This window comes from Malus sylvestris, chromosome 16, assembly GCF_916048215.2.
Source record: "Malus sylvestris chromosome 16, drMalSylv7.2, whole genome shotgun sequence".
Classification (NCBI taxonomy): domain Eukaryota; kingdom Viridiplantae; phylum Streptophyta; class Magnoliopsida; order Rosales; family Rosaceae; genus Malus; species Malus sylvestris.
The window spans coordinates 5,966,181-5,994,062 of NC_062275.1; the positions used below are offsets into that span (position 1 = coordinate 5,966,181).

The following is a 27,882-nucleotide window of genomic DNA, read 5'->3' on the forward strand; positions in this document are numbered from 1 at the left end:
TTTAAATTCCAAGAAAAACTTGTGCAGGATTTTGTTTGTCAATGAACCTTCTTGAATGGCACTACAATCTTTGCCACACGGCAAATTTTAAATATAATTTTTTATTTATTAACTTTATATTTAAAACTCTCGTAACTTTCTCCGCAAGGAAAATACAAAAAGTGAAAACAACATTAGAGGATACTAATTGTTGAAGATATAAAAAGCGAAAACGACAATAAGGAATACAATTGGTTGCTGTGTCAACAAAGTGCATTTAATTTTTGAATTTCGGTGCACTCGCGTCACATTCATCTTGGTATTTTCTTATCAAATTGGGAGACACTAAAAATCATAAGAGAATGCCTTATGATCTTCTGTTATCGTAAATTTGGATGAAATAATGCCTTATATTTTTGTAATGATTATATAGTGCATTTAAGACCTTGTTGCCTAATGTTTTGCAGTTCATTTTAAAAAAAAAGAACAATGAAATTGAATACATAATTATTTATTTTTTTTTTATTTTTAAACTCTCACTCAGAGAAGTTTAGAAATAACGACTATTTACATAGAATAAACTTAGAAATTAGAGGTTTCAAATTCTAAGTTTTTTTTTCAAGCGAAAATTCTAAATTTCTTTGTTTATGAACATGTCAAGTTATAAATTCTGACTTTTGTTAAAATTTCAAATTTCTTTCTTTCATCTAAACATATTACGAGCGGCAAGTGCTTATGTTTTCACTTTGTAAATCTCTCCTCACGTGTAGAGTGAGGGACTGAAACTTCAATTTAAAAAAGAAGAAGACTCAATTTAAAAGAAAAAAAATGGTCCCAAAAGGGAGGCAAGAACTTTTTTTTAAAAGGAAAACTAATGAAAATGGTTTGAAAACTTTGAGTTTTAACGACAAGGATAAAATAAAGGGTAAAGTGAATAGTACCAGGATTGACTTTTTAGTGTAAAAATGGATTTTTCGTTAAAGTAAACAGTACCGAGAGCTTTTCGTTAAAGTTCTCTTTTTTAAAGGGTTGTGTGTTTCTCGTGATCACGTGGGTTGTCCACGTGATTTGGTAACGCAACTGCAAAATGTGTGGATTTAAAAAGCTGAAAAGATACAACCTAGTGATATTTTTATTTACTTGTAAATAAGAGATCTTAAATATTGTGAATGACGAGATCACAATTAATTTATTCTCTCATATATTGTATTAACATTTTTGCTGCAACTTTTTTGTTCATTTGGAAGTGGAGCTTCAAGATCTGTATTTTCATCACGAGTTTCAGATTCCACATTAGCACATTGGGCCTCCTTAGTCGAGAATGCTTTGGATACAATTGGGCTACCATATTTCTTACTTTGGGCTTTATCATTAGACCTGTTTTCTTTTGGGCTCAAAATGCAGAAATCGGGCAACAAATGACCAAATAATAAAGCCATGTTAAAGATGTGATATATGCCACACTCAGTATTACGATTCAATAATATTTATCTTCAATTGTAAGTGAGAGGTTTTAATATAAATATATCAATATATTAAAAAAAAATGTGATGCACCATTCTGGTTAGTTTTTTTTATTTATTTTTTAACGAAAGATATTATTTAAACTAGGTGTGTGCTAAGTCTCACAATAAGTGAACAATAATAATGTAGTTCAAATTCGCATTTGGCGAGAATCAAACCTAAGACTTCTCACTTACAAGTGAAGAGAAATGTCACTAGATCTTAATACTAAGTGGAACCATTCTGGTTAGTTAAACCTAACAGTTACTCCCCTAAGAGAACTTTTAACAATTGAGGACTCGTTCGGAGATTTTTCTGTTGAACAAAATTCTGCTAATGAGTTCACTAAAAGTGTTTTTTAAGAAGTATATTGAAACCCTTATTGGGCGTAGTCAAATTACGATTTGGAAGGATTTTAAGAGATTTAAGAATCATGGTGCGGACAACTAGGATTATAAAGGAAAATTTTAAAAAACTTTGAAATCATGGTGCAGTCAATGCATCGAAATTCAAGTGTAGTCGACTAGGATTCTAAAAGACTTTTAAAGAGTTCATACAAATCTATAGATATTCAAAAAGTCATATATTTAGATGGACTTCATTGAATAAGATGCATAAAAAAAGACTATAAAGAATTCCACCTCCACCCGTAGGATTTCAAGATTTCCCTTCATTTAATCCCTCTATTTTCTGAATCACACTGAAGTCTTCTTCACTGAGGATATCAATCATTCTCTGCTGCCAACGTCCTTGGTTGGCCCTCCCTCTCAAGAGATGATGCATCAGTAGAAGTCTTGTGACATCACCCTCATTCCTTTGCTCCTCATTTCTTATATACCAATCGTCATGCTGCTTCAAAAGAGCTTTGTAAGGTCCACGTTAAATTTCAAGTGCTTCCTAAGTAAACCTTTGTATTTGCTTTCACTTATGGAATTCAATTATCAACCGCCACTTTATACAGTTTATAAAATATGGTCTAAATAGGCGGTCTTCCAAGAATTTTTCCTTTGTTTTTATGACAATGTTAAGTCAAATGTCAATGGGTGGAAGCTGAAACCTCATTCCCCAACAGGTATGGTATCATTGTCAAATACCAACCAAGCCGATGACTTGACGCCAAGTGTGTGGAAACCAAACCAAGTCTTCTCAATCCATTGTGATTGACTTAATAAATCTTTTTACATGAGAAGTGCTTTCCACAAATCCCATTTTTAATCATGTACGCTTGTTTATTTCCGGCATTTGAATTGAAAACAAATGCGCTTGGACGGAAATCACTTCCTCTTCATACAAGTAATGAAGCATCCCCTCCCCTGCTTAATTTGTAGCTAGTGAAGGTTGTTGATATGGAAAGCAACCATATCATGGTGAAGCAAAAGTTAGGGTTCTTTGACATACTGAAACAACCTCTTAACTTAACCTACAAGAATACCCACTTTATTCTGCTCATCTTTCTCTCCTCTCTCCCTCTCTTCTGCTTCTTACTCTACTATGAACTATTGCTCCAGAAAACCCTGGTCCGAATCTCGGAATTCGTACGCCATCAACACCCCGATTCCTTCGGGTACCATTGGCAAACGCTGCTCCATACAGCCACAAGAACGATCGTTATATTTTCCAACAACTTGATCCAACTGGGAATTCTCTACCTTGTGCCTTTTCATCTCCTAGAGCTTTGCTCCGTTTATGTCACCGTTGATTCGGCATCAAAGAGCCATCGTCCAAAGCGAAAACCGGCGATCAGAGCCGGAGCCGGTTTGAGAGGCACCGTCGTCACGTCCATCTGGGTTCTTTTCTTCTCAACTTGTACTCTACTTGGATCAACATGGTTAGCATCAATCTACTACGTAATACTGAGGAACTTAGGGGGTAAATATAATATGTATTTTGGAGTGTTTTATAGGGCAGCTTGTATGGCATTGCTAGCAAAATATTTAGAATGGAGCTCTATATGGAACATGGCAATTGTGATTTCAGTACTGGAGGATAAACATGGAGCCAATGCATTGATGCTCTCAGCTTCTCTAATCAGAGGTAGCGAGCGGCGACGGTGTCAAGGACTTGTTATTTCACTCGTCTTCTCTGTTTTCGGACTCGTTTTAAGAGGGTCGTGCTGGTTTTTCGCATGCTGTGGAAGGAGGAACGGAGTTGTTGCTCATGCGGGAGTTTTCTGCATCTTGAATGTGATGAAGTGGGTTGTCTTCGTGGTTTACTTCAACAGCTGCAAAAGGCAGAGCTTGTGGAGGAAAGGAGGCGGTAAAGCTTTCGGAGACAATGGTTGGAATGCCAAAACGGCGTATGAGGTTTGTGTTCCGCCAGACGACGGACTTGATGTCCGGACCTGTTGAAAAGTCACGCATTTGCAGGAAAATATGATCTAATTTAAGATTAAATGGAGGCAAAAACAAGATTTCATATATATAACCATCTCTGTAACTAGTCATTAGGAAAGACGATCTTCGAAAACACTGTTGATATCACTACTGCAGCTCCAATAATCCCAATTGGGAACAGCAATTCATATATCAAATTATTCCATGGTCCATTGCTCTGGATTAAACTAGTTCAACTACGCTTAAGCAGGTGCTCGGCAACAACAAATCTGCTTGTTGGATGCTACTGAAAGTGTTCCTCACTTTGCTTTTGCGTCAATCACCTTCTTCGCAAAAGAAGGTTAGTACCTTTCTATCATAATTCTTTCACTTTATTTTTTATTAGTTGAATGCTTTGAACACAATTATGCACTAGTGTATTTCTTTCTAGTTACATAGTTTATCGGTATGCATGTTTTTAATGGCTTCGTCACCCTCGGGAGTCGGCCAGCACGTGTCTGCCCTGATATTTGGGGATATTGGGTTTGGAGCGTGTCAGAATATACATATGAGGATAGTTAATTTCATCTCTCTTGTTATGTGATTAAGTAGCGTATAAGGGTGACAAAAACAAAAAAATATACAACCGGAGATAGCTAAGGATCTGTTTGGTATCCTATTACAAAAATTTCGTCATTTCTGTAAGCACTTTTTAAGAACATCTATTGAAACAACTTCAAAAACTTGTTTGGTATGAAATTTAAAATGATTTCAAATCTTAAACCTTAAACTGTAAAAAAGATCCAAAGATAAGGAGTCGGAGGAGAGGGAGAAAGAGGAGACAGGAGAGAAAGAAAAAAAGAAGAAGAGAGGATCAGAGGAGAGAAATAGGAGATAGAGAGGAGGAAAGAGAATGAAGAGGGAAGATCAAAGGAGGGAGAGACAAAGTGGAGAGAGAAAGAAGAAAAAAAAGAGATATAGATATCCATAGTGAGAAGGAAGGAGAAAAAAAAAAGAGTGAGCTTTAAGTTTAAAAACTCTAAAAATTTGCTTTTGGTGTTAAAAAAAAAACTATTTTCTTAAGTTAGACTTGAGTTCAGTTTTTAAAAATATTCATAACTAACAAGTTTTTAAAGCCTAAAACTTGAAAGATGTTTTTCAATTTAAAAAACTGAATTCAAATAGAGTACCAAACATAATTTAAAAATCTCATTCTGATTTGGGACCATTTACTTTGGATCAAAGATACATGAAAGGAAAATGAATGGTAGCCAGGTTGAGTGTGTCAACAAACCATATTGAATTTAGGGGGGCACCCTTGTCACATTCATCTTGGTCATTTTCTTATCAACAATTTTTGTATAATACTTGGACTAATATCTAAGTATCAATCTTCTACTTGGGAATAATGTGTTGTGATACTGTTGATCCTAAAAACTATCAAGCCTACATGGCATGCATGCCGAGTAATTAATAAGCTAACTACGTCATTCAGTTGTGTGCTGGGCGTGCCAACTTATTGACCAAGCTTGGCCGGGGAGTAAAATGTGTTGATGTTGCATTGAGCGCGCTGCTGACTTCTTGATCTCGCAATTGCGACTAAGGAAGGAACACGTCTAGGCCTTCGGGTTCTAGAGCCTGGAGACAAGGCTACTAGATTTGTGAAGTTCAATATCAAATTCGATTTTCAATGTGCCGAATGTAGTAACCTAGTAACACCTCACTTCACCGAGAAGGTTAATGAGATGACCTCTACCAACAAGAACTCAAAAATTCTTGTACCGAGACTTGGATAGGTAATCAATCGGCCGAGAAACAATGTTGTTTATCCAAACTAAAGATGCTCCTTAATCGGCTGACTCTACGGTTCCATTGTTGTTTATCCAAACTGAAGATGTCGCCAGTTGCCTTTACAGTGTTGTTTATCCAAACTGAAGATGTGTCGGCGGGAAGAAGAAAATAAAAATCTCAAGATTGTTGAGAGGTTTCGCGTAGAGCGAGAGTTTGTGCATGGCAGTTTGTGTGTTGAATTGGAAGGGCTTTCCGTTGCCACTGCCTTTGTATTTATAGGTTTCATTTTTTGCCTAGCACGGCCTAGTAACTTTGTAAAGTTCAATCGGGATTTTACCACCTTCTCCACATAATATGCGACATCAAAATCCCAAATCCCTGATGTAGACCACATGCATTTGTGATAATGGCCCCAAGAAACAATTCTGATATTTGATGGCATCGTACCATGCATAGGACAATACTTGGGTACTCACTGGCAAGTACCCAATTTACTGACTTCATAATGTGGGCCAATGAGGATAGGCCAACCTGTCTTATCTAAAACCATCCCAAACATTGGTTATCTTTGTAACCAAACATCAATCATCTCCCTCACCCTCAAGCTTTGTTTTCTCCGTGCACCCCAACAACAACCCCATCAAAAAGGACTGAAGTGGGATCAATGTCAATGAGGACTAGGTGGGACATCGTCAAAGAGACGGTTGATGTTGGACTCACCGACGAATAGAATGGTTAGGGTAGTTGAGGTCGTCGAATGAGATATGGGTGGAGTTAGGGTTGCTGGTAGGGTTGGGTTCAGTTCAAATCGGTTCCGTTTTTTGCCGAAACCAAACCAAAATTTCGGTTCAGTTCTTTTTTTTTCGGTTTTTTTTTTTTCAAAAATTGAAATTTAAAATTTTAACATCTCCAACACAATCATAACATAAGTTAAACTTGACAAATGCATAAAGATGTAGCTACTCTCCTTAACATCACCAATTTTACCTCTAGAAACTTCAAAGTGTGTAGCAACTTAAACATTTGACTGTTAAATGTGCTTCAACCATTAAAACAATGAATATTGTGGTGAACTGAGGAATCTAGTTGGTGTCCTAGGTTTTATGGAGTTCACGCTTGCGTTGTGAGGATCCAAATTGTTGTAAAATCTTGTGTGTTCCACTGGATATTCCTTTGGAAGTAAAATAAGATCACACAGAACAGTGAATAAATTTAAAGGAAAGTTTAAAGCAACTGGTCCATGAGAATAAAATTGCTTGAATATTGGCAAAATCACTTGAATAAACTAGGGTGAAAGAAAAGAAGGGGGAAAAAATAATAGGTTAGGGTTTAGAGTTTCTAAAGGTTTTTTTTTTAATATTTTTGGCTTAAAGTTTGGCAACACATTGGGCTTACAACTTGGGTTTAGAAAATAATACCCAAAACATGTAATTAAATAAATAATAATAATTTAATTAATTTGGTTTGGTTCAGTTCGGTTTCCAGACCACCGAAACTGAACTGAACCAAAAGAATTCGGTTCAGTTCGGTTTTTTCAATTTGGTTCGGTTCTTTCGATTTCGGTTTGGTTTGGTTTTTTATTTTTTTCGGTTTTCGATTTTTTGAACCCACCCCTAGTTGTTGGGGAAGTAAGGGATTTGAGCGAGCTCGCCGATGAAGAAAAGGTTTGGGGGTGGGCTCGCTTGAGAAGAAAGGGATTGGGGTGGGCTCATCGGAGAACTAAGGGATTTAAAGTTGGTCTCGCCAGAGAAGATAGGTGTTGGTCTCACCGAGGAGCAGAGAGGCGAAATTGCCGGAGAAGAGAGTGGGTTGTCTGCACGGCAAGAAGGGAGGAATGAGATGGTGCTTGTTTGGTTACGAAAATAGGAAGAGTTTGGGGTGAAATTCATTTGACATGTGTTAAATTTGTATTGGGCCATGTAGGATAGTCAGTAAGTTGAGTATTCTCCAGTGAGTACCCAATTATTGTCCCCATGCATATCCTTCCCTCATTGCTACGTGCTTTATTGGAGGACTTATCCATCTGTTTGTGTAAAACTTTATTAGCCTATTGTCCTCCTTCCTTATCTTTTGCATAGCACCAATCTAATCCAAAGATTGGTTTTAATATTTAAATGCCTAAATCGCAGTTTATGTGGATCTCTATAGTCCAAATTCCCATGCAACAATGACATTCCAATTTGCATCATTATCTTGACTTCATCATCATCCCAAAACCATACATCCTGCACCATGCTGCTCCAATCTAATAACAAGAACCCCAAGTCCATTTGAACTGTACTGCTTGCTTGGAAATATAATTTGCATCTTATCTATCCTGTTTAAGAATATGCCAAGACAATTCATATTAAAAGATAATTATTATGATAAAAACCATAATATTATCATTTAATAACAAAATTATCTTGATTTTTCCATCCGACGATTGAAAGTTATGCTCACTCAATAATCTTGATTGCACAGGCCGATGATGTAATTTTGGGTCCAAACAGATACCCATGGGTCTAAATTTCAAGAAAAACTTGTGCATGATTTTGTTTGTCAATAAACCTTTTTGAATGGCACTACAATCTTTGCCACACGATAAATCTTAAATATAATCTTTTATTTATTATCTTTATATTTAAACTCATAACTTTCTCTTCAAGGAAAATATAAAACGTGAAAACGGCATTAGAGGATATTGATTGCAGATATAGAAAGCGAAAACAACAGTAAAGGATACAATTAGTTGCTGTGTCACTAGAGTGCATTTAATTTTGAATTTTGGTGAACTTGTGTCACATTCATCTTGGTCTTTTCTTATCAACTTGTCTAGACCTTGGATTATGATTTTTTAGTTTTTTTTTTTTTTTTTTTTTTTTGAGAAACAGACAAATAGATACTTTTAATAAAAATAAATAAAATTGGGAGACACTAAAAATCATAAGAGAATGCCTTATGATCTTCTGTTATCGCACATTTGAATGAGAGGATGTAATAAGAAGTGACAACTTAAGTGAGGCAGTTTATATTTCTGTAATGATCATCTAGTGCATTTAAGATCCTGTTGCCTAATGTTTTGCAGTTCATTCTAAAAATTGAATACATAATTTTTTTTATTTTTAAACTCTCTCTCAGAGAAGTTTAGAATTAACGACTATTTACATAGAATAAACTTGGAAATTGGAGGTTCCAAATTCCAACTTTTTTTTTCAAGCGAAAATTCTAAATTTATATGTTTATGAACATGTCAAGTTATAAATTCTGACTTTTGTTAAAATTTCAAGTTTATTTCTCTCATCCAAACATATTACGAGCGGCAAGTGCTTATGTTTTCACTTTGTAAATCTATCCTCACGTGTAGAGTGAGGGACTAAAACTTCAATTTTAAAAAGAAGAAGACTCAACTTAAAAGAAAAATATGGTCCCAAACGGGAGGGAAGGACTTTTTTTAAGAGAATTTTAACGAAACATTTCCAGTACTGTTCACTTTTAACGAAAATAACATCTTTACTTTAAAAAGTCACTCCTGATACTATTCACTTACAACACTTTTTTGTCATTTTGATTAAAATTCAAAGTTTTCAAGCTCTTTTCATTAGTTTTTCTCTTTTTTAAAGCGTTGGGTGTTTCTTGTGATCACGTGGGTTGTACACGTGATTTGGTAACGCAACTGCAAAATGTGGGATTTAATGAGCTGAAAAGATACAGCCTAATGATATTTCTCTTTACTTGTAAATAAGAAGTTTTAAGTTTGAATATCGTGAATTGCGAGATCACAATTAATTTATTCTCCCATATATTGTATTAACATTTTTGCTGCAACTTTTTAGTTCATTTGGAAGTGGAGCTTCAAGATCTGTATTTTCATCACGAGTTTCAGATTCCACATTAGCACATTGGGCCTCCTTAGTCCAGAATGCTTTGGAAACAATTGGGCTACCATATTTCTTACTTTGGGCTTTATCATAATACCTGTTTTCTTTTGGGCTCAAATATGCAGAAGTCGGGCAACAAATGACCAAATAATAAAGCCATGTTAAAGATGTGATGTACCAACCACTCAGGATTACGATTCAATAGTATTTCTCTTCAGTTACAAGTGAGAGATTTTAATATAAATATATTAATATATTTAAAAATGTTATGCACCATTCTGGTTAGTATTTTTTGAACAAACGATATTATTTAAACTCGGTGTGGGCTAAGTCTCACAATAGGTAAGCAATAATAATGTAGTTCAAATTCACCTTTGACAAAAATCAAACCTAAGACCTCTCACTTACAAGTGAAGAGAAATACCACTAAATCTTAGTACTAAGTGGAACCATTATGATTAGTTAAACCTAACAATTACTCCCCTAAGAGAACTTTTAACGATTAAGGGCTCGTTCGGGGCTTTTTCTGTCGAAAAAAACTATGCTCATAAGTTCATAAAAGTGTTTTTTAAGAAGCATATTGAAACCCTTATTGGGTGTCGTCAAATTATGATTTAGAAGGATTTTAAGAGATTTTTAGAACCATGGTAGGTGTAGTCAACTAGGATTGCAAAGGAGGATTTTAAAAAACTTTGAAATCATGGTGCAATCAATGCATCGAAATCTAAGTGTAGTTGACTAGAATTCTAAAAGACTTTTAAAGAGTTCATACAAATCTATAGATATTCAAAAAGTCATATATTTTGAAGGACTTCATTGAATAAGAGATTTTATAGGATTTCAGAATATTGATATGCATAAAAAAAAAAAAAGGCTATAAAGAATCCCAACTCCACCCGTAGGATTTCAAGATTTCCTTTCATTTAAGGAAACTTTAACGAAATAGTCCTTATACTGTTCATTTTAACGAAAAACCACATTTTGAAATTAAAAAACCAACGTTCTTGGTTGGCCCTCCCTTTCAAGAGATGATGCATCAGTAAAAGTCTTGTGACATCACCCTCATTCCTTTGCTCCTCAATTCTTATATACCAATCGTCATGCTGCTCCAAAAGAGCTTTGTAAGGTCCACGTTAAATTTCAAGTGCTTCCTAAGTAAACCTTTGTATTTGCTTTCACTTATGGTCTAAAAAAACGGTTTCTCAATAATTTTTCCTTCGTTTTTCTGACAATGTTAAGTCAAATGTCAACGGGTGGAAGCTGAAACCTCGTTACCCAACAGGTATAGTATCATTGTCAAATACCAACCAAGCCAATGACTTGATGCCCACTGTGTTGAAGCCAAACCAAGTCTTCTCAATCCATTGTGATTGACTTGCTCAATAAATCTTTTTAGATGAGAAGTGCTTTCCGTAAATTCCATTTTTAATCATGCACACTTGTTTATTTCCGGCATTTGGATTGAAAACAAATACGCTTGGACGGAAATCACTTCCTCTTCATATAATTAAGGAAGCATCCCCTGCATAATTTGTAGCTGGTGAAGGTTGTTGATATGGAAAGCAACCATATCATGGTGAAGCAAAAGTTAGGGTTCTTTGACATACTGAAACAACCTCTAATCTTAACCTACAAGAATACCCACTTTATTCTGCTCACCTCTCTCACCTCTCTCCCTCTCTTCTGCTTCTTACTCTACTATGAACTATTGCTCCAGAAAACCCTGGTCCGAATCTCGGAATTCGTACACCATCAACACCCCGATTCCTTCGGGTACCATTGGCAAACACTGCTCCATACAGCCACAAGAACGATCGTTATATTTTCCAACAACTTGATCCAACTGGGAATTCTCTACCTTGTGCCTTTTCGTCTCCTAGAGCTTTGCTCCGTTTATGTCACCGTTGATTTGGCATCAAAGATCCATCGTCCAGAGCGAAAACCGGCAATCAGAGCCGGTTTGAGAGGCACCGTCGTCACGTCCATCTGGGTTCTTTTCTTCTCAACTTGTACTCTACTTGGATCAACATGGTTAGCATCAATCTACTACGTAATACTGAGGAACTTAGGGGGTAAATATAATATGTATTTTGGAGTGTTTTATAGGGCAGCTTGTATGGCATTGCTGGCAAAATATTTAGAATGGAGCTCTATATGGAACATGGCAATTGTGATTTCAGTACTGGAGGATAAACATGGAGCTAATGCATTGATGCTCTCAGCTTCTCTAATCGGAGGTAGCGAGCGGCGACGGCGTCAAGGACTCGTTATTTCATTCGTTTTCTTTGTTTTCGGACTCGCTTTAAGAGGGTCGTGCTGGTTTTTCACATGCTGTGGAAGGAGGAACGGAGTTGTTGCTCATGCGGGAGTTTTCTGCTTCGTGAATGTGATGAAGTGGGTTGTCTTCGTGGTTTACTTCAACAACTGCAAAAGGCAGAGTTTGGGGAGGAAAGGAGGCGATGAAGCTTTCGGAGACAATGGTTTGAGGAATGCCAAAACGGCGTATGAGGTTCGTGTTCCGCCAGACGAAGGACCTGATGTCCGGACCTGTTGAAAAATCACGCATTTGCAGGAAAGTATGATCTAATTTAAGATTAAATGGAGGCAAAAACAAGATTTCATATATATAACCATCTCTGTAACTAGTCATTAGGAAAGACGATCTTCGAAAACACTGTTGATATCACTACTGCAGCTCCAATAATCCCAATTGGGAACAGCAATTCAAATATCAAATTATTCCATGGTCCATTGCTCTGGATTAAACTATTTCAACTACGCATAAGCAGGTGCTCGGCAACAACAAATCTGCTTGCTGGATGCTACTGAAAGTGTTCCTCACTTTGCTTTTGCGTCAATCACCTTCTTCGCAAAAGATGGTAGACAGAAAGCAGCTGTATGAATCTGAAAATGAGAGAGAGAAAAAAGTTCAATCTGAGAGACATAGGGATCATGTTGACGGAGCTCAACGAAAACAAGAAAAAGCAAAATCACACCTCTGAGTTGTAAAATTTTAAGGGTCGTTTTGATGCATCAATTGAATTCACAGGGTGCTTAAAATCCACAGCAGGTCCCTCGGTAGAACAAAGCATAAAACCAATCACCCCACTGAAACAGAAATGAAAAGCAAAAACAGAAGTAAGATAAGAGCATTTCCAATCGGATTTAATGACGGACCAGCAAACCAACATAGATAATTAATATTCTACTACATACAGCACAACACAAAGTTGTGATAATGGAAGAAAATTTATAACTGATGGCCGTGTAGGTGATAGAATTATCGCTTTCAGAAAAAACAAACAACAGATTAAGCTAACTCTGGAAAAAATATGGTGGTCTCTAAGTCACATGTTGCACACGTTTGAAACCATTAGCTGTGATACCATACCACCTAGTATATTGCAAAATGAAAAAAAACCCGCAATTAAACAAGTTATAAACACAAATGTGGTCATGCAGGCACATCCTTGTACACCTGTTTGTGTGTACATGAGAGAGAGAGAGAGAGAGAGATACCTTGGATATGTAGGGACTGTAGTCCATGCATAGTTGACAGAGCCTTTGAATACCTCACGACAGTTTTCCACAATATCCTCAATGATGTCCATGTGAAGCCATATACTTTCTGCCTGTGTACACACAACTCCTCCTGGACGAAGAGCATTAGCTACTGTCTGGAAAAAGGGCTTCTCAAAAAGTTCTTTCGCAGGACCTGATTGAAAACAAACATTAAAACCAGTAAACTCACAACTCTCATCTTTCTATTGGGAGTGAGATGCATGTAGTTTCTTATTAATACCTATTGGGTCAGAAGAGTCCACTATTACTGCATCATAAGTTCCTGCAGGAACGGCCTTCAAAAACGCAACTCCTACGGTATTAAGAGAAAGTTTATGAGCAAGTCATTTGCAAGAAACGAAATGAAAGGCACGAAAAATTAGACAGACGAAGAACAAGCTGATCTTACCATCACCAACATGAAGTGTGACCCGTGGGTCATCGTATCCAATAGCTACATCAGGGAAAAACTGTTTAGACACCTGGAATGCAGAAGAATAATAAATCTGTTATCATTTCATCCAATAAAATTCAGAAGTCTCTAGTCCTATTGTGCATATTGACAGACGCTATGTCAAATGAGAACCACATGGTAACATGCATGTTCCAGTCAAAGCAAATTCATTCGAGTAACGAATTTATGTGTACACAAAATATTCCACTAGCTACTTTGAATAATTGATACATTAAAATTAACAAACAGAACAAGCCCAAAGATATCATCATTATTACTTACATCAACCACCATCTTATCGATCTCACATATATCAATCTTCTCAACTGAAGCATAGCGAGCCACTTCCCGCAGTACCCCACCATCTCCCCCACCAATAACCAAAACCTAAAGAAAACCAATTTGGAAAGATGATTAATAGACAAAACCGATTGTAAACAGAAACAGGGTTCATCAAAGTATTAGACTTCAAAAATGACTCACAATGCTCAAACAACTCACAGTTTATTGTTTAAAAAACAATAGTCAAAGCACAGTTTTAGTAAATGGTAGTTCAACAGAATACAACATTAACCTTCTTTGGGTTTGGAATTGAGCAGAGTGGGAGATGAGTGATCATTTCTTGATAGGCACATTCATCCCTTTCAGTTAACTGAATCACCCCATCTAAGACAAGAACCTTTCCATATGTCGCTGACTGTAAACAGAAATCGTGGAATCAATTGAGACAATTAGAAATAGAAGTGAATAGAAAAAGTAACACTAACATCTTCTGAGAAACGTCAATTACCTGGAAGACCATCACATTCTGATAGTCGGACTTTCCTTGAAACAAAATCTTCTCTATCTTCAAGGAGTGTGCCTCTCCTGCATAATATCATGTATAAATCAATTTCCATACAATATGCCGTCTAGTTCTATAATCAGTCTACCAAACAATGGGAAGATACAATAAACAATCAACAAAACACCGATTAATCCTTGTTCTCATTTGCTAAGCATCAGATTGTTAATCTTATGATTTAAACATCAAGCAATACACACTATAACTTGAACAAACAATTGATGAGAAATTATTCGCTAGAGTTAGAAAGAGTGCAAATTGCAGCATGTGACCATCCTTGCAAGTGACCCATAACCGCTACGCATTGCAACATCAAGCAGTATACCTTGCATTCCAACACTTGATGACATATAAGAAAGCAGGGGAGTGAAATTTATCATATGCTCTATATCCTATAGGCTATAATTCCTGGGTTTGGAATACCATAGACCCCGAATCTAGAACTTCACGAAAAAGGCAATCGAACACAGATTTTCGTGGAACATAAGGCCCAGACGTAGACTAAAACAATGCCGAAAATCGACGTGAAAACCTAATGTGACTTTGGAGAAAGAAACGCTATAATTATCAACACGAACCGAGCACATGAACTAATAAATGTGTTTGAATATCTAACAAAAAACTGAATAATCAATATTACTCTAACCAACCAATAAGTGGTCCATATAAAATGGCATAATCTATTAGTTTCAGCCTAAACTGTTATTCTGTGCAAAAACCCATTTCCAAGATTTCATTAGCAAGCATTAATCCCCAACAGGCATACAAACAACGATTCAGAAAACCCACCAATGGTTTCATAAAATTTATAGCTATAAATACACTATTTGGAAACTTTCCCACAATTTCTGAGCTTCCAAACACAAGTTATTGCGACAAAATAAATGGGAATGGAAGAGAAAACCAACCTGGCCACATTGGGCTAATCTCAGAAAACCAGCCGGGAATAACAGCGGAGACAGAATCCGGCTCCTTGCCACCGTCAGTCTCCATGGACACGGCTGAAGCAGCAGCTTCCGCGCCGTTCTCTTCTTCCTCCCTGGGCCTCTTCAAGGGCAAATCAGCAGACCCCACCACAATCTCGTCCGCCATAGCCAAACGCACCAAAGGAATGAACCAACGAAACCTAAGGAGGCGATATGAATGAGCGAGCCGCCAGCGAGCGAGTTTCCAAGCGGTTTAAGGACACTCTGAGACAGAGACCACACAGTCTCGGTTCTGGCTGGTTTATATAATGCCACGAATATTAATTTATTCTTTAATAATTAATTATGTTAACTCAGGTTATTAAATTTAATTAAAATATTGTTTGGTAAATTAATCGGGTGCAACACAAAAAGAGTTGACTTTCAATGTGATTATTACTAGAAACCACGAGCTGGTGGTTCAGTGGTAAATGACAGATTACGAGGTTTCCTTAAAATAAAAAACTAGAGGTTTCGGGTTCGAAATCCGCTGCTGGTGTGAAAGTCAGACTTGTGGCCAGGAGAAGGCTAAAATACCTCTATCTCTATGAGTCTTCCCGGCCCCAGAAGGGTAAATAACTATAACTTGCCACCAGTTGTCCCCTTTTAAAAAAAAAAGTGATTGCCAATTACCGTTTTACTCATATTATAAATGTAAAAATTTATATAAATGATTGAAAGCGGCTCTAAAAGAGATATTATGTAAGACTCGTTTGATATACTTTTGAAATTGCTGAAAACGTTTTTGAAAGAAATATTTTTTGAATCAATACTTAATAAAACTCAAGTAAATACTGAAAAAAAATACTTTAATGTTTCTTACAAGAAGCATATAAAACCGATGTTTCTGCAGTAAACATTTTAAGTATTTTTAAAATCTATATTATTTTATCTCAACATATTTTCGATCATTTTAAAATCAATTACAAACGAGCCCATAAAGAAAAGTTTTCACAAAAAGAATCGAATTGTTGCGCTTAGTAGTGACGCGGTTGGCTGTGTGCTTTGCTTTTGCTTTTCTTTCCCACTTTCGGACTTTCTCTATGACTCTGATTATAGTTATTTATTATTTATTATTTTGTTTTTCTGGAGGTACAATATAAAATGATAAGGTTCTCAATTAGGGTTTTATGAATTCGGCTTTTTGTTTTTGTTGGAAAAAACAAATATTCCCCAGAATATGATATCTCTGACGCGCTTGATCTTTGCGCAATAAACGTCCTTCTTTTGTGGGTATTTTACCAATCTTGCCACTGATTTTTTTTTTTTTAACTTTTTGTTTTCTGCAATATAAAGTGAAGAAATTATTCGAATAATTGAGGTAGGCGGTGGCTTTGTATGGCTGGTTGCTGTGATTTGGTTGTGTTTTTAGTTATTGGGCGACAGGGCACACATTAGGTGTGGGGGCAGCAAGGATTAGGATAGTAGAGTTTTTGTTAATACAACGATATATTACTTGCATTAAGGGTACATACGTAATTGAATCTATAATTTCACTTATAAATAGAGAGTAATACCATTAAACCGTAACATTAAGTAGCATGAATAAACAAAATGTTAAAACATGAAAAATTATAATTGTTATTAATGGACTTTGAACAAAAGACACAAGTGTAAAACAAGAAAAAAATATAGTTACCTTATTTGGTGGAAAATTTTATGTGTGCTGATCACACAATCACACGATGTTTGTTATGCTTATATTATAATACGAGTGGACGATAAAGTTGATATGTCATTGATCAAAGATAAAAAAAACCAGCATATCCACATGTTATAACATAAATGAATTGTTATATGGACGCTAAAAAATAACTATCATGCAATTTTTTTTCTAATTTTTTTTTCACTTGAAGAAAAATACAATGATCTAGAGTGTTAATATATACAATAACCAGTCTCTATTTGATTTTGGAAACTACTTAAGTGTGAAATTTGCGGACTAAATGAGAATAATTAAGTTGGAGAAATTGTTTGGCCATTGTGTTTTGAGTAGAAAGTTGAGTGGTGCAGTTTCAGTAAACAAAGTAGAAAAGCAAACCCTACATATCTTTCGGCCACATCATCAATTAACAGTTGAGAAATGTTAAGGCGACTCTGTAAAAAATGGAACTCTTTCATGGATCCTCTGTCATCTCACAATTAAACGTTAATTTTCCACTATAAACATTGTGGTAAAACATGAGTTGAGAGATGAATCCATGGAGAATCTCCTTCACATTTCTCTTAACAGCTTATACGACAAAGATAACGAAACAGGATGAAACGAGACACGAAAAATGAGTGCAAGTGCTATAATTAGACAAAACAAAGTCCATGGACTAAAGTAAGATTTTGTATAAAGTAATGTGTCATAACTAAAAAAAAAACTTTATTTATTTATTTATTGAGAAAATCAATTAATTTTTTCATGTGTAAACCACGCGTGTTGAAAATTTATGATTTATTTGGAAGTGCTTTTACAATAATTAGAAGCACTTTTGGTGACCAATTCTTAGTAAAAAGCAAATGAGTCTTGAAAAAACATTTTATTGTTTCATGCAAGAAACAAATAACTGACGATTCTTTCAAAAATAACTTGCTTTTAGAATCCAAAAATGTTTACTCAAAAAACGTTTTCAATCATTTTAAAAGCAGTTCTAAACAACCCCGAATTGGTAGTGTACCTAAATTACGCAGATAATGATAGCTTCTGGATCGAGATCGATCAGCCTCAGATGGCAATGATGCGTGTGATGTGAACACATTGTTGGGTATTGATAACATGCGGGCGATTGCTTTCACTGTTATCTGGTCTGTCATATGTATGCAATATGCATGCAGCCATGCACGCAGGATTGGGATATATATATATATATCAAATTTGGGTCCGATAGCCAATTCCTCTGAAAATTGAAATCATTTCCGCAAAATCTCAGGTGCCCTAGGCCTAATGCGCTGCAATTTTGAGCCGTTAGATCAATCTTAACGGTGAATATTTTAAACAAACTCTCTCAGATGATCAGATCACCATCTCTTTTCCTTCTCTCTGTGAAATAACCCAGCCCTCCCCTCCCTCTCTCTCCTTCTTTCTCCCGGTGGCGACCGTCTCCTCTCCAGGGTCGTCTCTGAGATTTCGAGGGCTCTATGCGAAATTTATAAAATAGCCCGTTTTTAAGATAGTTTTTATTTTTTCTAAAGTAGGACAATATATTGGTACTATAAAATAATAACTTAAATCAAAACAACCTTTAGGACTCATTGATGGTAAGTTTACAAATGTTATTAAATAAGTAAAAAGAGTTACAAACATAACCTTCACTAAATAATAAAAAACAGTTCAATCTTAAGCAATCAAATAAAGAAAAAAAAAAAAGCTTCAAAAACTCTAACTTTAAAGTTTCACTTGAATATATAACATTATTATATAATAAAACTGAAAAGAAAATCGTTTTTTAAGGTGTTGTTATTGGCACTCCTACTATCTCATTGTGCACTTCAAATTTTTATATTTAGAAAGAAAAAAAATTACTTATAAAAAGTACACTATAAGATTTTAAAGTACTAATAAAAGTATATTTTTAATATATAACATTATTACATATAAATATAAGATACCAACAATTTTTGGGGGCCCTTCAAATTTGGAGACTCTGTGCAATTGCACATTTCGCTCCCCCTCAACACCACCTCGGCTTCCTCCTATTCTTTCTCTTAGTCCATCACGACGGATCTGCCATCGAGGATCACATCTGCTACCAAGGAGTTTCTTTCTCTTGTTTGATGTACAAATCCAAGAGATTTTAATTTTTGGTTGAATTAGATTTCTAATTGCTTTTGGGACGTGGTGCCTGATATGAACAAAATGGGATAATCATTTGTTAACAATTTTTTCTTCTTTTGGTTAATTTTTCTTATTCTGGTGGAATCCTAAGTTTTCAAATTTTTCCTTTTGATTCCTCTCTCACCCTTTAGAGATAACTGTAAAAGAAAGGGGTGTGATATCCACACACCCCTTTTTACTTCTCCCACACCTTTTTAGTTTTCGGCCGTCGGATCAAATGAATTGAAGAAGATCAGCGGACAGAAATTAACAAGAGTGTGTGAGAAGTAAAAAAGGGTGTGTGGATAGCACACCCCAAAAGAAAACATAGTTAGATACAATTTAATTTTAGATAATTCCTACAATTTAGCAATGATTACCTACAATTAAAATATTTTTGTTCTAAAAACGGTTATAAGTATTTTTAAAACCAACGTACCAATATAAAATTTATTTTAATATATTAAGAGAAAATAGGATGGACAACAATATTGATATGTTTCAAATTAAACGTACCAACCAATGATTTTTATAAAAGCAAATCCAACATTTGGAAGAAAAAACAAACAGTTTGAAAACAAAAAATTTAATATTATTAGGACAAAAAATTTATATTGATCATAAAAAAATTTTTGGAAAAAAAGATAATAGATTAATAGAGTTAATAACTAATATCCCCACCAAATTAAAATAATAATAATAATAAAAGCTTGAAAACTTTGAATTTTAACGATAAGGACAAAATAATGAGTAAAGTGAATGATAGCAGGATTGACTTTTTTGTGTAAAAATATGGTTTTTCGTTAAGTGAATAGTAACGGGAGCTTTTTGTTAAAGTTTCCTAAAAAAATGCATCAAACAATTAAAATGATAAATTTAGAAATTAATAATTAGCAATTTAATTTAAAAAAACAATAGTAATATATGTAAGTAAATACAAAAAATACTGAGTTGGCTATTGGTCACAGCAGTTAAATTAGATCATGAAAATGCACAAAGTTTAGTCGAAAAGATATGAAAATTGTAAAAAATTCTAATTTTCTCCTTATTTTTCATGAAATATTATGAACTGAGAAGTTTTATACCCAAGGGACTGATATAGAGAAATTTCACTATTTTATTTTGTCTTTTTATTTTGTCTTTTTATTTTGTCTTAGTAGGCAGTGACATGTGCTTTGTCCCCCAAAAAACAAGCACCGACATGTGCGTATTGCCACGGCAAGTAGGTAAACGTAACACGCTTAGGCACTTTTCACATTGATCAGTGCCCAGTTTGCATTGTATCTGACACCTATACAACAAAATGTCAAATACTTTCTATTAGAATTATCTTCCTTCCTCTTTTCATCATCTTTCATCCCCTCCTTCTTCCTCTTTTCATCATCTTTCATCCCCTCCTTTTTCATTTTTCATGTTAATAAAGATGGAAGAGGATTCTCTCCTGAGCTCATAATGGGGATCCTCCTAAACAGCCCATCTATGCCGTTCAAATTTAATTCAACGGCTCTAAAGAGGGATCCTCTAAAAGTTATAATAATTGCAACCGTTGGATTAAATTTGAACGGCCCAAATGGGCTGGTAAGGAGAATCTCCATCCTGAGCTCAAGAGAGGGTCTCTTCCAATAAAGATAAGGTACTGATGTCAATCACGTTACACTTTTAGGCATGGATTTGTACTAATCTGTCCCCTCTAGAATTTTGAAAAGACTGTTTTTGAGTCGATTGAAAGTATTTTTAATATGACGGAAAGTGTTTTGAAAAGACTGTTTTTGAGTTGATTGAAAGTATTTTTAATATGACGGAAAGTGTTTTGTAAAAATGCTTTAGAAATTAATTTTTAAAATTCAAATAGATTTTGTAAAAACACTTGAAGTGCTTTCCGCAAGAAGCACATATCTGATGCTTCAAAAATCAATTTCACCAAAAATATTTTAAGTACACTTTTAAATGAGTCGTTTATATATGTCTCTAATTAAATGGTCTCTTTTAGAGCCATTTTCTAGTAGAGTAAGATGAACAAACAAAATTTGGATGAAATAGCTCAGTGGGTTGGCATAAGATGGATTAAGTTGAAATTTTAAGAGGGTTAGATCATGTGTTTATGGATCTCTCTTATTTTTTGGTAAAAGTTTCTGAAACCGATCACACCACTTGGTTCTTCTTTTCTAGTATCCCTATTTCTGAATTATGGTTTTTCTAAATAGTAGTTCAACAGCGGCTTTTGGCTTTTTCTCAGTCACTCACCGTATCGGTGTATGGTCCTAACTTGCTTTTTTGAGGAGGAGAGTATGTTATAGGTGTGTGCTATCCACACACTTTTTTTTACTTCTCACACACTCCTTATTAATTTATGTCTGTTGATTTTCTTCAATTCATCCGATCCAATGACCGAAAACCAAAAATGTGTGGGAGAAGTAAAAAGGGGTGTGTGTATATCACACCCCTATGTTGTAATATGACTCTCTGCCTTCCTTTTCCTTCCTTTCTCTCTTACTTTTTTTCTTTGTATTTTCATCTTTATAATGAAGTTAGTACAAAGACGACGTAATTTAATTATGACCATTTAAATAAGAAGAGAGGAAGGGAAGGAGGAACTCAGATCCTCTCTGGATCTAATGATCCTGAGACTAAGGATCAAATGATCAGGGCCGTTGAAATTTGATCCAACGGCTACAATTATTATAATTTTTAAGGAAGCCCCCTGTTTGTAGCCGTTGGATCAAATTTCAACGGCCCGATTATTTGATCCTTAGGCTCAGGATCATTAGATCCAGAGATGATCTAAGTTCGGGAAGGAGAACTTAGAAGAGAGAAAATCATACTAACTTAATCATGACCATTCAAATAAGAATAGAGGAAAGGAAGGAGAACTTAAAAGGGAGAAAATCATACTCTAGTATGTTAACTACAAAACTATCATGTAATTTGTCACATTATTTGGTGATTCAAATTTGTTAAATAGGCATACGCGAGTTTGGCTAATTAGTCAAGACACAATGTGTCAGTTCCCTTGCACTTAAGTTGAAATTTTTCTATTCTGTAAATTAGAGTAATTCAGAATATCACCGGCTAATAAGAAGATGCAAATGATCATAAATGACTAGCTTCTTGTACTTTTCTTTAATTTTGTGCTAATGTTATTTTTTTTTCTGACTGGATTTTTGACATGTAACTTTACCCTGGTATAGTTTTCACTCATTTACTTGATCGTACTTTTACCAGGGAGGTATTCTGAGGTTAGAGGAATTGGTAAATGTAGCACCGATGCTTCCATGGAGGCACCCATCACTCCATCCGTCAACGTAGATTATACTCAGCTTCTAATTAATGGACAATTTGGAGATTCTGCATCAACATTGGAGTAATCAGCATGTTTTCAAGCATTCATATCATTTTCCGGTTCCTTCGCGTGACGTTTTGATTTGGTCTCAGGGAAAACTATTCCCACATTGGACACCCAGACCGGGGACGTGATTGCTCACGCTGCTGAAGGCGATGCTGAAGATGTAAACTGCGCAGTTTCTGCTGCCCCCAAGGCCTTGTTGGAAAATATTAGTATTTAGGTATAATGTTTGGTTTTCTGGGCTTAGCCCATTAGAATTAGGTTTTGTTAGAGATTAGGGTTAGGTTATTATAATTTATAAATAGGGTGTTTTGTTATTCATCAGAGAAGTTAAGTCATTCACAATGTAGCCTCTTAGGGTTTTGTAGCCGTTCCGGCATTATCTTTTGTTTAATAATATTCTTATTATTTTGTAATCTTGTTTGTTCCGCACTCTGATATTCAACTGGCCTTTGATGAAGGACCGTGGCCAAAGATGACAGCTTATGTAACTACTCATTTTACGAGAGTTTTATTCAAATTTTCTAATATAACATCTTTTCGCAGGAAAGATCACGCGTCCTTTTCCGCTTCGCTGATTTGAATGGAAAGCACAGTGATGAAATTGCAGCCCTTGAGACTTGGGATAATGGGAAGCCATTTGAACAGGCTGCTGAAATTGAAGCAAAAATGCTTGCTCGTTTTTTTCGTTACCATGCTGGTATGGACGTTTTTTACGACACAACTACACCTTATGCTTTAGCATGCGGCAACACCATTGTTCTGAAGACCGCAGAGCAGAAACCGTACGTTGTCTGCTCTATATGCAGCAACTCTGTTGCAAGAGGTACTCCATGAATCAAAAAAAAATTTCGCCTTTCGTATTCGCTAATTTTCCTGTTTACTTTCTTCAATGTGGTCTTATTTGGTCAATTTCAAATTTAAAGACGATTTTAACCTGTTCTTTACATATCCCTTATTTAGGCTCAAGCATAACTTCTCTGAACTCATGAGGAACAAATGTTGCTCGAGGCAGCAACGAATTCGAGTAATAGTGGTTGGGCTGCTAGTGTTCCAGTTTGCACCAATTTTTCATATGAATGCATGTTTTCTGCTAAAAAGTTATCGTTGATCCCTGCACAGGTTGCGTTTACTAGATCAACTGACACTGGTAAAAAAAATACTTGAATTGGCTGCCAAAGGCAATCTTAAGACGGTAACTGGAGCTCGGCGGGAGATCCCAGATTATTGTACGTGAGGATGCTGATGCTTCGAAGAAAAAGTTTGATTCTAAGAGGCAAAGCAATACATTTGCTGATTACATGACACCTCTGTTTGTAGGGTCAATGCTGCTGCGCTGGTTCTCGTACTTTTGTACATGAAAAAGTATATGACGAGTTCATAGAGAAAGCAAAGGCTCATGCTGAGAGACGCGTTGTTGGAGACCCGTCCAAGGGGGGCGTTGAGCAAGGTCCTCAGGTAGACAAGTGACAGCTCTAACTCAGACCATTAAACACGTTGCTGTCCAAAATTGTTCCACAGCCTCACATGCATTTCCGGTTTTGTATTCTAATCATACCGATTCAGACCAATTGGAGAAGATCCCAAAGTACGTAGATTATGGTGTTAAAGGTGGAGCTAAAATGGAAGCGGAGGAGAGAGGCTTGGCACAAAGGGTATCCATATTAAGCCCACTGTATTATCAGATGTTCCGGTACTAATCAACATAAAAACCATAATATTTACCAAGAAGCCGAAACATGATTATGATTGATCCAAACATTATTGTCTCGTGGGGTTGGATGACATGCCAATAGCTGGTGAGTAGATATTTGGTTCGGTGCATACCATCTTGAAATAAAAAGTGAGCAATTAAATTCTCTTCTCTATGCCTGTTGTGATTACAGAGTCCTGTGCTTCCCTTAGAAGTTAGAACTAACATTACAGCTGATTGCAGGGATCTTAATGAGGTGATACGAAGGGAAAATAACTCTCACTATGGACTTGCTGCAGGGGTCTTTACACAAAGCATAGACACTGAAACATATTGACTTGCGCAGTGCGTTGGCAGTGTATTTATAAACTGCTTCGATGTCGTTGATGCTCTATTCCTTTCGGAGGGTACAAGATGAGTGGAATTGGAAGAGAAAAGGGCATTTACGGTCTTTCCAATTACTTGCAAGTCAAGGCTGTTGTCACTGCCAAAAATAAATTGAGAGTACTGCATCAGAATTTGTGGCTGTGATCTCATGATGGCATTGGGGTGGTGATGATAAAATCTTTGCTTCTTTGTGATGAACTACAGAAATTTTTCTGTTGAATTTACTGTTGGTTAAGTTAATCAGTAGGTTAGTGGTTGGTCTAATATGACAATCAACTTTCTGTGGTTTGTTGAGGCATCACTTTCTCCTTTTCCAATCACATTTTACAGCTCAAGGTACATGAATTTTGTGTCTTACACTATTTGTCATTAATAGTAGGTTGGTTAGGTTCTGATAATTATGATTCGCTGATCGAACCAGATGCCAATTAAACCCCAAACGTTTTACCGTTTCATTGTATCACAAAGTCAACAAGTTACAAAGATACTGGCAACCAATTCACTGTTTATTAGTTAGGTATTGTCCATATAATGCCAGATTTGGCTCGTGGCTTGTTTACTAAATAGATGGCATGGAATATATTTCCACTTTTCTGGATCTGAACATGACATGAAGTGGTTGAAGCCCACCTTGTATCTTTGCCCCCCATGACCCACTGCTATATCACAAAGATGAATCCCCCATTGAATCAAGCAGACGCGGGTTGCGTGCTCGCTCTCTTGCACACAAGTTCAAGTCTCCTTTCCCAACTTTAGACATCACATTGTAAGAGAAAACAAGTAACATGGACCAAATGGGGCCATTCACAGTAGTAAAATATGCCAAGGTTTTGCCAAAACATCTGTGTTGGCTGATTGGTCCTGAAAAAGCTTCAATTGTAGTTGTCAATTTGTATTTTTTTGTTCATATCATCGATAGTAAACATATTCTAAGGAATAGGGAGTGGATCACACGGAAACAGAGATAAAGGAAAGATAGCGACTATACATAGAGCCATTGAAGAATCGAAAATAGAGTTGTGCTGGTGCCACACACTAAAACCAAAAATTGAGCAATTCTAACATCAGTCAGTTGCGCGTGATGCTAGCAAAACTCATAGAAAACAATTAATGAACTTGATAGAGAGGTGAACACCTTGAATATGGAATTGTATAATATTGCAATTGTTTACAGTATAATCAGCAAGATAAATTAATAGTGTTTCAAAAATAATTATTTGCACTCTGGTGGCATAACTTTAAACCTTTTTGTATCTTTACAGTAAGAGTAAAACATGAGTTTACTTCTTGCCCAATCCATTGCGCCACTTTGTTGGCTAGACAACTTAACAAACTCCGGCCCCTCGACGGGGTCCACGCTCGAGGGATTGCTCCGAGCACACGACGTCACTGTTCCGGTGGGATTGGATATGCAGCCACTCATCTCCATCTCTGCAAACGAAACCCTAAATGGTGCATACTTATAGTTAACTGGATATTTTCCTCCATGAGTTGCCCACTCTGATGCATCCCATATTGTTGCGTAAACTGACATGGGTTTTGATGGGAAAAATGAACTGCTGTGCTGAAACTCCCTCACTGGGACGTTGTCCACTAGAAACCTGCAAATGTTTTCATGGGAAATTTAGAGTATTGGGCAATTTCAAACGTCCGGTAGAGAAGAACTTTCATGCACCTTGAGATGTGGTGGTGGTATGTATCCTAAGCGAACCACAGACTGTCATGCGGTTAAGCTAAAAGACATGACAATGCGTGATTGACTTTGGGATACTACCACCGTGACACCCCAAGTGTAGGTAAGTTCTGTCTCGTAAGTTGCAAGGGATTCTGGGTTTCTTACACTGTATGATGGTTGTTCCAGATGATGCTGTACTGATGGTGCTGTAGTGTTGGGTCAAACCAGAGATAGAATTTCTCCTCTCTTCCTGTGTTTACGCTTCCATTTGCATATATATTTGTTTGGATGACCCAATCATTTCTTTTATCGTGGCCCAAGAGTTCTATGTCTATCTCATCATGATTGTGAGGGAACACATCTGCATTAGACAGCTGCAAAAATTCCATGCATTCAATTTGTTATCTCACTTAATTAAGCAAAGCTAGATGTCAAGCATGGTCGTGACAACATATATGTATATATTCAAAATTTTAACGTCTTATTTATTTACTAACTGGTTAGCTCTTGAGTTATACTGCGTGTGTGTATTTATGATATATGACCAATGAACTTACATAGAAAGCCACTACAACCCCAGAAGTGAGACCAGCAGGCAGCTTGATAGCAGCACTGAAGAATCCATAGTGAAATTTGTTTACCGATGCCAATCCAGATCCTGCGTGTTGAATCAAAAACAAAAGAGAACCGATGACATTTAATAAAGTTTTTGGAGCATTTATCAGAGTTAAAAATTTACAAGTATCAATCATTTTGAAGGACTTCACCTGAGTTTTTGTCAAGAGCAAGAGTGGCCATGGATCCATTGATGACCTGAATATTTGAGCCTCCAAAAACTTTGGAAAACCCTCTATCAATCGAGACACGGGGAAAAACGTCGGTTAAACGAGGAACGCTAGGACTCGTGTAGCGCCTGTCGGAGGAAACCAACAAAGACATACAACACAAGATCAAAACACACCAGAAGTGTATTTTTCCATGGAAGAATGCCATTGTTTATTAGATGCAGTAGATGAACAAAAATGCTTCGAAGTTTATGGTATTTATTGGGAGGTTTTAGGGAGGTTCATAATCTTTGCTTAGTTGTGTATTAGCTGGATGGCTATATCTTTCCTAGTATGATAAAATCAATTTTATTATGTTTTAAATTTAGCACCTTTTAGACAGAATCAGGGAGCTCATGTGGGGTGAGATTTTGAGAGGTTTGGCAATTTGTCACAGCTTTTGTGGGGCTGCCCTAAAGTCAGGGCATTGCATGATTTGAACATTCACTTCAATGTTTTGATGGGTTTTTTGGCAGCAACGTCCTATGATCAATGCACCATTTTTATTTCTTGATGTGGTCCAGGTGTTCTGGAAGGCAAATGTAGTAGGCCAATCTAAAATGTGCTGGCCTTCACCAAGGTTCTTGGCTAATGGAAACTAGATATTAGCAGAACGCACAGACGTGCAACGATATTATTAAGAATGTATCGTTAACGTAGATGCTGATACGTTTTTCGTATGTTTGATTCATCATGGGACTAATCAATATAGTACTTATTATAGTTGCTTTTGAAATTGAACGGAACTTGGCTGCTGAAGAATCAGCAGCACCTCCAGCTGATCACCAATCACAGCTAAACACATGTCCAAGTTATGATTGGTGATCAGCAGGGGGTGCTGCTGATTCTTTCAGCAGCCAAGTTCTATCATCTGAAATGTAGTTTTAAA

General features: G+C 36.2%; 4 protein-coding genes and 1 long non-coding RNA gene across 14 annotated transcripts; 3 read left to right on the forward strand and 2 right to left on the reverse strand.

Annotated features, from left to right (window-relative positions):
- Nucleotides 1–2,656: 2,656 nt before the first annotated feature.
- LOC126607323 (uncharacterized) lies at nucleotides 2,657–4,027 on the forward strand. The gene has a single exon (XM_050274875.1). The coding sequence runs from the start codon at nucleotides 2,829–2,831 to the stop codon at nucleotides 3,828–3,830; it is 1,002 nt and encodes a 333-aa protein (XP_050130832.1). The 5' UTR covers nucleotides 2,657–2,828; the 3' UTR covers nucleotides 3,831–4,027.
- On the reverse strand, nucleotides 3,876–15,515 carry LOC126607322 (spermidine synthase 1-like). Of its 2 annotated transcripts, XM_050274874.1 has the most exons (10): nucleotides 15,213–15,515; nucleotides 14,251–14,327; nucleotides 14,035–14,157; nucleotides 13,743–13,847; nucleotides 13,416–13,488; nucleotides 13,248–13,319; nucleotides 12,965–13,160; nucleotides 12,442–12,553; nucleotides 12,308–12,349; nucleotides 3,876–4,138 (listed from the first exon to the last, which is right to left on the reverse strand). In XM_050274874.1, exons 1-10 carry the CDS (start codon nucleotides 15,394–15,396, stop codon nucleotides 4,115–4,117), a joined length of 1,008 nt encoding a protein of 335 aa, XP_050130831.1. In that variant the 5' UTR covers nucleotides 15,397–15,515; the 3' UTR covers nucleotides 3,876–4,114. The 2 variants fall into 2 exon arrangements, with proteins under 2 accessions (XP_050130831.1, XP_050130830.1); XM_050274873.1 differs by lacking the exon at nucleotides 3,876–4,138 and having other exon boundaries at nucleotides 12,045–12,349; nucleotides 15,213–15,514.
- Nucleotides 10,814–12,189, forward strand: LOC126607324 (uncharacterized). Its single transcript, XM_050274876.1, has one exon. The coding sequence runs from the start codon at nucleotides 11,001–11,003 to the stop codon at nucleotides 11,997–11,999; it is 999 nt and encodes a 332-aa protein (XP_050130833.1). The 5' UTR covers nucleotides 10,814–11,000; the 3' UTR covers nucleotides 12,000–12,189.
- A 7,352-nt stretch (nucleotides 15,516–22,867) lies between the features above and the next one.
- LOC126607334 (uncharacterized) lies at nucleotides 22,868–24,997 on the forward strand. Of its 9 annotated transcripts, XR_007617555.1 has the most exons (6): nucleotides 22,868–23,240; nucleotides 23,378–23,643; nucleotides 23,735–23,872; nucleotides 23,981–24,107; nucleotides 24,211–24,257; nucleotides 24,351–24,996. It is a non-coding gene; the product is annotated as an uncharacterized LOC126607334 (long non-coding RNA). The 9 variants fall into 9 exon arrangements; XR_007617553.1 differs by having other exon boundaries at nucleotides 23,735–24,107; nucleotides 24,351–24,997; XR_007617557.1 differs by having other exon boundaries at nucleotides 23,378–23,441; nucleotides 23,537–23,643; nucleotides 23,735–24,257; nucleotides 24,351–24,997.
- A 625-nt stretch (nucleotides 24,998–25,622) lies between these two features.
- On the reverse strand, nucleotides 25,623–27,261 carry LOC126607328 (probable xyloglucan endotransglucosylase/hydrolase protein 33). Its single transcript, XM_050274879.1, has 4 exons — nucleotides 26,937–27,261; nucleotides 26,727–26,827; nucleotides 26,335–26,543; nucleotides 25,623–26,095 (listed from the first exon to the last, which is right to left on the reverse strand). Exons 1-4 carry the CDS (start codon nucleotides 27,160–27,162, stop codon nucleotides 25,708–25,710), a joined length of 924 nt encoding a protein of 307 aa, XP_050130836.1. The 5' UTR covers nucleotides 27,163–27,261; the 3' UTR covers nucleotides 25,623–25,707.
- Nucleotides 27,262–27,882: the final 621 nt, after the last annotated feature.

Bases quoted from the DNA above. Each gene is read 5' to 3' on its own strand.
- LOC126607323 (XM_050274875.1), top strand. From the start codon at position 2,829: ATGGAAAGCAACCATATCATGGTGAAGCAAAAGTTAGGGTTCTTTGAC.
- LOC126607322 (XM_050274874.1), bottom strand. From the start codon at position 15,396: ATGGCGGACGAGATTGTGGTGGGGTCTGCTGATTTGCCCTTGAAGAGG. The intron at 14,158-14,250 runs GTAATTGACGTT...TTCTGTTTACAG, and splicing joins AGAATGTGATGGTCTTCCAG to TCAGCGACATATGGAAAGGT. The intron at 12,554-12,964 runs GTATCTCTCTCT...TTTCTGTTTCAG, and splicing joins ACAGTCCCTACATATCCAAG to TGGGGTGATTGGTTTTATGC.
- LOC126607324 (XM_050274876.1), top strand. From the start codon at position 11,001: ATGGAAAGCAACCATATCATGGTGAAGCAAAAGTTAGGGTTCTTTGAC.
- LOC126607328 (XM_050274879.1), bottom strand. From the start codon at position 27,162: ATGGCATTCTTCCATGGAAAAATACACTTCTGGTGTGTTTTGATCTTG. The intron at 26,828-26,936 runs GTGAAGTCCTTC...TTCAACACGCAG, and splicing joins TGCTCTTGACAAAAACTCAG to GATCTGGATTGGCATCGGTA. The intron at 26,096-26,334 runs GTAAGAAACCCA...AAACATTTGCAG, and splicing joins TGGAACAACCATCATACAGT to GTTTCTAGTGGACAACGTCC.